This window comes from Juglans regia, chromosome 8 (genome assembly GCF_001411555.2).
Source record: "Juglans regia cultivar Chandler chromosome 8, Walnut 2.0, whole genome shotgun sequence".
NCBI classification, from domain to species: Eukaryota; Viridiplantae; Streptophyta; class Magnoliopsida; order Fagales; family Juglandaceae; genus Juglans; species Juglans regia.
In genome coordinates, this window is record NC_049908.1 from 1,641,417 (window position 1) to 1,651,043 (window position 9,627).

Here is a 9,627-nt window from a genome sequence, read left to right on the forward strand (position 1 = left end):
AAATAGACCATACTGGCGTGACAGAATTATTTGCACCGGATGCAATTCAAAAGCTGAATACAATCTTAGGTTGTTGGCCATAGAATCTGCATTTCGGATCTCGGCCCTCCACGTGGAGCTGGCCACGATGCTAATGATCGGACCTCTCTTGTTTGCCCCAAAAGCTTCCGAATCGGACAGTGCACAGTGTGCCATGTAACACATTGTGAACCCTCCAAATGTCTTCATCATATTTTCCTTTTCCTATTCATTTACTTTATTTTTCCTTTATTTATTTTATTTTTTTGGTCATTTCTCGATCTAAACCCTGATCTCCTGAAAACAAAAGAAACCCTAGCTTCCGTCCGTTTCTCATGGTAAAAAAGAAGAAGAAAAAATAGGGGCGAAAATATCAAAATTCCTTGAAATTAATGCGGAAAATCTACGAATCTATTAGGGTTTCAAATGAGAAGGCTCGTCATATTCACACTCTAGTCCATGTTACTTGTTCGTGATCTTCACGATTTTTCCGAGGATTCCGTTTTTTTTTTCGTGACATGTTGGTTGAGGTATGTATCGTTCCATTTTGCTTGACTATTGATCTGTATGAGTGGTAGATGAGGTTTGATTGTTAATTATGTGTCATTCTGGGGGATTTTTGTGATGGTTTTGGTGGACAGATCTCTAAAATGCGCTGGGGCATGAATGATGGAATGTGAAAATTGGGGATTTTCGATTTGGATGTCTGGATTTATGAAAGTCCATGGAAAATAGAGTAGAAAACTCACATGGCGCTACAATTCCTAAGAAATCTAGATCTTTGGATCTTAAGAGTTTGTATAAAAATAGGGCAACGAAAGAGCTTCAGAGTAGGAATTTGAAGAGGAATAATAGTAGCTCTGAGGATGGTGACGATAGGAGGAACAAGAAGAAGAATAGGAAAGAGGTTTCTCTGAGTAGTTTACAAAATGTTAATGATAGCAGCAAAAAGAGTGTGGATGGAGTGTATAGTGGTCAGTCAAATTCCAGTTCCCATGATACGAAGGATCTGAATTCGGGTTTGAGTCAGAAATTGAATAGCAGTAGCGGGTTTGATGCTGTTTCTCATAGTTTAAATGATAATTTCATTTGGATTCCGAAGCGGAAGAGGGGTTTTACTGGTCGAAAGAAGTTTGAAGGCCATCAAGTGTTGAAGTCGGCGGGCGAGTCTAGTAGTCAAGTAGCTCTTGTTGATCAGATAGACAAGTCAAGCCCCGATGATTCAGATGCCCAGGTTGAGTCTTCAAAAGTTAAACTAAAAAGGGGTTTTGATGAATTTAAGGAAAATGGAAATAGTGAGCCGAATTTGGCCATGCACTCAAATGAAGAAGGGCATGAAGGTGTTTTGGTTGCGACCAATGGTGACTTGTCTTTGAAAAAGTCTCAAAGGAACCGGAGAAAAAGGAGGGATTTGATACCAGATCGTAAAACTGTAGTCGAGGAGGCTGTGTCCTTGGTTGATAATTCTGTTACTACATCTGATGAGTCACGAGAAGATGATGAGGAGAATCTTGAAGAGAATGCGGCGAGGATGCTATCATCACGGTTTGATCCTAGCTGTACTGGGTTTCCTTCAAACAGCAAGGCTTCTGCATTGCAATCCATCAATGGGTTGTCTTTTTTCTTATCTTCAGGTCGAGATTTTGTTGGTCGTAGGTCTAAGTCATTATCTGGGTCAGAATCTGCATCTGTTGATGCTGCTTTTAGAGTATTGAGACCAAGGAAGCAGCACAAAGAGAAAGGACACTTAAGGAAAAGGCGCCACTTCTATGAAGTTTTCTTTGGGGACTTGGACCCATATTGGGTATTGAACCGGCGAATCAAGGTCTTTTGGCCTTTGGACCAGAGCTGGTATTATGGCCTTGTGAATGACTATGACAAAGAAAGAAAACTTCATCATGTCAAATATGATGATCGCGATGAGGAATGGATTAACCTCCAGAATGAGAGGTTCAAACTTTTGTTGCTGCCTAGTGAAGTTCTTGGAAAGGCAGGGCGGAGAAAATCAGCTAATAGAAATTCCGTTGAGGGAAAAAGAAGCTTGAAGAGTAAAGAAAAGGAAACTAGAGGCTTGACTACAGAGGATGAGAGTTGTGTAGGCAGCTTTAAGGACTCAGAGCCCATCATCTCATGGTTGGCTCGGTCAACTCGTTGGATCAAATCTTCTCCCTCTAGTGCTGCAAAGAAACAGAAGACATCTGGTCCATCTTTGCAGGCTGGGTCTGCAGGTTTGTCTGACGAAACTGTAAATCCGCATCATCATTTGGATGGGGGTTCTTTGAGAAGAGATCAGGATGAGAGTAAATTACCTGGTAATTCCAATTTTTCAGACAGACTATCCGAAGCTGTAAGGCTCGAGAGGCCTACCATGGCCACCACTTGCCCCAAAGATAGAAAACTGCCTATTGTTTATTTTAGGCGGCGGCTGCACCAAACAGACCGAGACTTGTATCATGCATCCAAGGATGCTCCTGTATCAAGAAGTACACCTGATTCTGTTGCATCATGTGCTCCTCTTGTTGATGAAATTGGTGATTCCGAAGAGCACAATGTTTCTCCTGGAAGGTTGGACCCTGATTTGTTTGACAATGTAGGGTTGTTGGATTTCTCTTTTTCATCAATAAAGTCTGGGCAAATCAGGTTCGAGTTAAGCTTCCCGCTGCAGTTAGTCCTGAATGACTCATTTGGAGCAGATAACTTTTGGTTCTTTCGAGCTATATTATTACTTCAGCATGGAATGGTGATGACCATCTGGCCAAAGGTTCACTTGGAGATGCTTTTCATTGATAATGTAGTTGGACTGAGGTTTCTCTTGTTTGAGGGTTGCTTCAAGCAGGTTGTAGCCTTTGTTTTTCTCGTCCTGAGAGTATTTCATGAACCAAAGGAACAGGGTAAGTGTTTAGACTCTCAATTGCCAGTAACTTCAATTAGGTTTAAATTCTCAGGTTTTCAAGATCTTAGAAAGCAGCTTGTGTTTGCATTCTACAACTTTTCTGAACTGAAGAATTCGAAGTGGGTGTACCTAGACTGTAAACTTAAGAGGCATTGTTTGCTTACCAAGCAACTACCTCTGTCAGAATGCACTTATGATAACATTCATGCATTTCAAAATGGAAGAAATCAGTTCCCTATCACTTCTGATCGTGCGTGGACCTCCTCTGTCAAGGTACTCCTTTTATTTTTCCTCCATTTCTCGAGTTTGATTCATTGGTTGTGGATATTTTTCCAAAAGTTTTTGATAGGTAAAAGAAATTTTATTGATACTAAAATAGCCATAGCCCTTGTACACAGGAAGTATACAAGAGAATGCACCCAATTAAGAGCTAGAAATAGATACATGGATATTTTTCCATTTTGTATTTCTTCCCCCTTCATTTAGATATTTATCTCTATTCTAGCTACTGCCTCTTTCCATTCTAGCTACTGCCTCTTTCCATTATGAATCAAGTTTATTAGTAAAGCAAAGAGAATATACTTTTGTTGCCGTGGACTGTCAGGCATGGAAAGGTGGCTATTTTTCTTTAATCTGGTTTATGATCTGTATTAACTCCTATAAGTTTTTCCTCCAACCAGGACTTGCGGAATAAGTCTAAGCAGGGTGTAAGTGTCATGGGGTTGGCCAGAGATTGCACCCACATGAAGATCAACAAGCCATCATCTAATTTCAATGAGATGTGTTGGAAACTTACTCCATTTGCTCTTTGTTTTTCTGCTGCACCTACATTTTTTCTTAGCTTGCATCTGAAGCTGCTTATGGAACATCGTGTTGCTCATATCAGTTTCCGGGACCATGATTCAGTAGAGCATCCAGAAAGCTCTGGGAGTTTGATGGCAGATGACTGTTTTACTATGGAGAACTGCTCTAAGGATATTGTTGGGATTAATACTGTTTGTGATGGATGGATTTGTCGTGGTAAATCAGATGATGGAGATTGCATAAACTCCTCTTGGAACTCCAAAAATGTTGATCTTGATTTCTCCAGAATGTCTGCCAGTTCCCAGGATTCTGAAAAGGCTGGAACCAATGCCACTGTCCAGCTACAGAAGTGGCAAAGCCACCATTCTGATCAGGAAGAATGTGCTTTATCGCCAAGACCTTTAGTTGACAGAGATACATCTGATACCAGTTCCCAATCTTTTTTGAATGGTCTGAGTGTTGAAATTCCGCCAACTAATCAATTTGAGAAGCCTGAGAATGGTGAATTACACAATGCTCAGCATTCTACAGATCTGTCTTGGAGTAGGAATGGTGGCATCATCCCCAGCCCCAACCCTACTGCTCCAAGGAGTACATGGCATCGAAATAAAAATAATTTTTCGTCGTTTGGGTACCTCTCACATGGATGGACAGATGGAAAATCTGACATCTTCCAAAATGGTTTTAGCAATGGACCTAAAAAGCCACGAACTCAGGTTTCATACTCGTTGCCTCTTGGAGGTTTTGATGTTAACTCGAAGCATAGAAGTCATCACCAGAAAGTGCTTCCTCACAAACGAATCAGAAGGGCTAATGAGAAGAGATCATCAGATGTTTCTGGAGGCTCTCAAAGGAACGTGGAGTTGTTATCTTGTAATGCAAATGTGTTGATCACACTTGGTGACAGAGGGTGGAGAGAATGTGGAGCACAACTTGTACTAGAGCTTTTTGATCATAATGAGTGGAGGCTTGCTGTAAAACTTTCGGGGGCTACAAAATATTCATACAAGGCACATCAGTTTTTGCAGCCTGGGTCAACAAACCGTTACACCCATGCCATGATGTGGAAAGGAGGAAAAGATTGGATTTTGGAGTTTCCAGATAGGAGTCAGTGGGCTCTTTTCAAGGAGATGCATGAAGAGTGTTACAATCGCAATATTCGTGCTGCTTTGATAAAAAACATTCCCATTCCTGGGGTTCACTTGATAGAGAAAAACGATGATAATGGAACAGAAATGGCATTTGTTCGCAGTTCTTCAAAGTACTTCCGGCAGGTTGAAACAGATGTTGAGATGGCTTTGAATCCATTACGTGTCTTATATGACATTGATAGTGATGATGAGCAGTGGATTTTGAACAATCCGACTTCCTCTGAAACCAACATCTGCAGCTCAGGAAAGATCACTGAGGAGATATTTGAAAGGACAATGGACAGGTTTGAGAAGGCTGCATATGCTCAAGAGCGTGATCAGTTCACATCTGACGAAATTGAGGACCTCATGGATGGAGTTGGACCCATGGATGTAACCAAATCCGTTTATGAGCATTGGCGTCGAAAAAGGCAGAGGAAAGGAATGCCTTTAATCCGACATCTTCAGGTATCTTCTGAATCTCTTTTCTACTGACTAATTAATAATGATTTTTTGGGCTTGGGCTTATGCCTATTTCTTGAATAAATTATTACTTATAAAAAAAAAATAATGATTTTTTGGTAGTATATGAAATAATCTTATTTAGTAGGATGCCATCCCCTAGTTATAAATGCACTTTAATTATCGAAGACTTGGCTTTTATTCTTGCCTCTTTGGAGTCTGGTTTTTGTAAAACGAGAAAAGGTACATACATACATATCTCAACGTAACATGGCCACCTCCACACCCGTGCACAGCCACATATACTCACATTTGTACATGTTTGAGTGTTGAGTGGCAAATGAAAAAGACTCAAAAGCCACTAGTACTAATTACAGGAAATTTACAAAAGCAGAAATGCTCCTAAGATCGGTTGTAAGCTGCAGAGATTGCTTTGGCATCAAAATCATCCAAGTAATTTTGGGAGAATATAAACGCTAAAGTAAGATGACCATGTAATTTGCTGAACACATAATAAAAGGAGTGACGAAATTTGAACATATACGCATCTTTTCTAGGAATATATTTTCTGGTTTAAATTGATCTGCAATTTTAAAATGAGGTAATTTTTATTAGTAATTTGAAAAGGAGGCAATTAAATATTTTTTTTTACTGCTTACCATATTCCTTAGCCTTTCGTCTTCTGGTTGGCCTTGTTTTGACATCCTTACTTCTTGGCATATTTACACAATTGTGGTGATATATATTTGATGTGGGGTCATTTCCGCTGGTGTTTTAAGTTGTGATTTTCTCCAACTCCTTTTTATTTTGTTCATGTATATAATAGTCTGCTGGTTCATATGTTTCTAGTAATGCATTGCAAAGCTCATTTCATTGTGCTTTATTCAGCCGCCACTATGGGAAAGGTATCAACAAGAAGTAAATGAGTGGGAGCTAGCTATGGCCAAAGTCAATACCAACCTCCCTAATGGATGTCAGGAGAAGGCTGCACCAATGGAAAAGCCACCCATGTTTGCTTTCTGTTTAAAACCGCGGGGTTTGGAAGTTCCCAACAAGGGGTCCAAGCAAAGGTCTCAGAGGAAGTTTTCAGTTGCTGGGCAAAGCAATGCATTCTTTGGAGATCAGGATGGTTTCCTTGCTTTTGGTAACCGTCTTGCACTTTTAAATATGCGCAGTTACTCTTTTGATTCGTTTTCTTTGCAAACCTTTTTCTTATTTTGGTTTGATCTGTTTCCTCAGGAAGAAGATTGAATGGGATTGCTTTTGCTGACGACAAGGTTGCATATCTGGGTCATAGCTATGAATCTTTAGATGATTCCCCTTTGCCTCAGGTATCTCCAAGGATATTTTCACCACGGGATGCAGGCTGCACGGGGTTTTTCTCTATGAGCAATGATGGGTTTGATAGGAATCAACTCCCAAGATTTCAGAGGAACAAGTCAAAGAAACTCGGGACATTTGCATCTCTGAATGACCAGCGGATGGTGATGTCATACAATCAGGGAATTATAGACAAGAGAAATGGGGTTCATAGATGGAATATGGGATCACCTGAGTGGCCAAGACAGCAGCATTATCACTTGGATGGTTCTCAGAGGCACAGTATTGAACAGTTGGATGGCTCTGATCTTGATGAGTTCAGGTTGCGTGATGCATCTGGTGCTGCGCAACATGCAGTTAACATGGCTAAGCTCAAGAGAGAGAAGGCTCAGAGGTTGCTTTACAGAGCCGATCTGGCCATTCACAAGGCAGTGGTTGCTCTAATGACTGCTGAAGCGATCAAAGCCTCTTCTGAGGACTTAAATGGTGATGGGTAGAGTCACCAAATGAAATATTATGATCAAGAGCTAGAAATTCACCTATTCCTTCAGCCTGCTGTTTACATTGACATTGTTTCGAATGGAATCAATCTGGTTTATACTTCTTCAATGGAGGCGGCAGTTTGTCATCATTCATAGATTCGGTAATGATCTTCTAACATTGAGGTTCTGAGCAGCGAAAGGGGAGAAAGGATTTGCTGCTTCAACAGTGTGATTTGCCACTTCCATCAGTTTTTTTGGTTCAGTGCAATTATTGCAGTACTGATCGTGCAGGTTATAGAGGCTTTCATGGAGTTTTGGCTGCCAAATCGTTGTACAGGAATTTTTTTTTTTATTAATATTTTTGCTTCTTTTTCCCCTCCCTCCTTAACCGCAGTGTATGGTTCGGTAATTAAAGCAGCACTTGGTGCTAATAATACAACACGACGTGAATGGAATCAGAATCTCCTGTCTGCTCATACATCGGCATCTACTAGATATATACAAAAGATAAAAATAAAAAATAAATAAAAAATAAAAAAATCTTCAATCCGACCTGTTTGTTATATCTTATGGCATGATGATCGCTATTAATTTCTTCTGGATAATTACTAAAATTAGGGATATTGTCTCTCTGTTAAAAATTTTCATCTCGGAGAGTGGTATAATCTCTGGTTGCACAACACTATTGATAGAATAAATTGCCTTAATTATTTGTTACGTGTTACGCTTTGCAGTTACTTTCCCCTGCAAAAGCTTGAAAGGTAAAGATTATACCACTCTAACTACTAAACTTGTTTGAGAAAATTCCTTTTGCCCAATATCAATTTCACAACATGAGTGATAAGCTCAAATGATCCCATCACTCATTTGGGAATTTCTCTGTAAAATCTGCTTATGTGGCGTTAACAATTCAATCTAATAACTCTATTTCTTTCCTTGGTCCCTCTAATTGGAAGAAACTTTAGACTTTAAAAATTTTAGATCGGTCGAAACTCTTCATCTGGAAAGTTATGAACAACATTTTGCCTACTAGATCTCTACTGAAAACATGCATCACTCTTAATGAGGAGCAAGATAGATGTCCACTTTGTCACCTAGGTCTTTAGATATCTTCTTTGTTGGCGGGGAGAACATTTCCAATTGGATCATGTCACGAATTCCTGAGATTGACCTGTTTGTTTCAAAAGCTTTGAAAACTTATAGGGACCAACTACCTGAGATTTGAAAGAAATAAATAGCATCCCCTGAAGAAATCTCCCACTTCTAGAATACTTCTCAATCTCTTTTGATGTTGCAGTAAGATCATCGGGAAGTACTTCAACATCAATATGCAGGGCTCATAATGGTTCAGTAGAGTTTGCAATAACATGATTTTCAACCAGCTGCAATCCACATCAAAGTGAAGCCATGACAGCTCTGCTAGAGTAAAAGAAGCATATTCAAGATAACTCAAGAAAATAACAATTGAAAATTTGAAGGGGACTCTTAGAAAGTCATTACCGCCTTGGAAAAATCTCAACAGAATCCAGATTGAATTTTATAAGGCATATCATGAGACACGGGATAACTTCTTCAAAGCTTTGAGGTATGGCAATCAGTTAAGTTACATCATTCTCAGAATTGATGCACGCATCCAATTGCGTAATGAGCCGCAACCAACAACATTGTTGGTTGCATACCCTTAATCAAAATTCTGCAATATCTGTTGGATTTAGCGGCAATGATCCACCTTTCTAAATTGTATTTATTTTTAGTTATTTTTCATGTTTTATCATCCAGTGTACTAAGGATGGTTGATATTAATGAAGGGTATTGTTCAGGAAAAAAAACAAAAACAAAACTAGTTTGAGGTTGATACGGATTTGTTGCATCTATGTCATTTTCTAATAGCAAGTTTTTGTGAAACCATGATAGTTCCTTAAAACGATCAACATGTACCCTGTACGTGCAAATGTATTTATTTTATAATTGTTAATCAATTATGTGCATATTACGTTGACTTAGATTGCGTTTGAATAGTGAAATATTTTGTAATATTTTATAAATAATAATAAAAAAATAATACCTGACAATATATTCGCACCCAAACTAGTCCTAGGCAAGACACGACCATGTCCTAATGCAATTTTAACTGATAACAAATTTTTTTAAAATGTGGATGGAACATCCCATCCTTTCTTTTATATACTCTAAAAAATCTTTAAAAAGAATCATCAGAAATTTCGCATTTAGCACTGCAAGAGATCGTTTTCGAAAGTCAAACTCTGTTTAGTTAAGTCTAATTTTTGAAATTTTTCAAAAGAGTTTTTCAATTTCAAACTAAATACCTTTCTACCTTAGTAAAATTTATTATTTCATTATTTTCATTTAATCATTCATCTCAATTTTAATAGAAAGTTAAAAATATATATATATTTTTTTTGACAAAAAATCAAAACAAAAATATCTTTAAAAAAATTATATTTTAACAACTTTTCAACCTTTTTAAGGCTATTTTCTCAAAGTCTCATTATAATAT

The 9,627-nt window shown here is 38.6% G+C and overlaps 1 protein-coding gene across 2 annotated transcripts; it reads left to right on the forward strand.

Moving 5' to 3' along the window:
- Positions 1-321: 321 nt before the first annotated feature.
- LOC118349233 lies at positions 322-7,583 on the forward strand. 2 transcript variants are annotated; one of them, XM_035692885.1, is made up of 5 exons: positions 322-548; positions 660-3,184; positions 3,592-5,313; positions 6,196-6,451; positions 6,547-7,583. In XM_035692885.1, exons 2-5 carry the CDS (start codon positions 743-745, stop codon positions 7,122-7,124), a joined length of 4,998 nt encoding a protein of 1,665 aa, XP_035548778.1. In that variant the 5' UTR covers positions 322-548; positions 660-742; the 3' UTR covers positions 7,125-7,583. The 2 variants fall into 2 exon arrangements, with proteins under 2 accessions (XP_035548778.1, XP_035548777.1); XM_035692884.1 differs by having other exon boundaries at positions 322-3,184.
- The last annotated feature ends 2,044 nt before the right edge of the window (positions 7,584-9,627 follow it).

Excerpts from the sequence above, each read along its gene's own strand:
- LOC118349233 (XM_035692884.1), top strand. The coding sequence starts at position 743 with ATGGAAAATAGAGTAGAAAACTCACATGGCGCTACAATTCCTAAGAAA. Across the intron at positions 3,185-3,591 it reads CGTGGACCTCCTCTGTCAAG|GACTTGCGGAATAAGTCTAA; the intron begins GTACTCCTTTTA and ends TCCTCCAACCAG. Across the intron at positions 5,314-6,195 it reads CTTTAATCCGACATCTTCAG|CCGCCACTATGGGAAAGGTA; the intron begins GTATCTTCTGAA and ends TGCTTTATTCAG.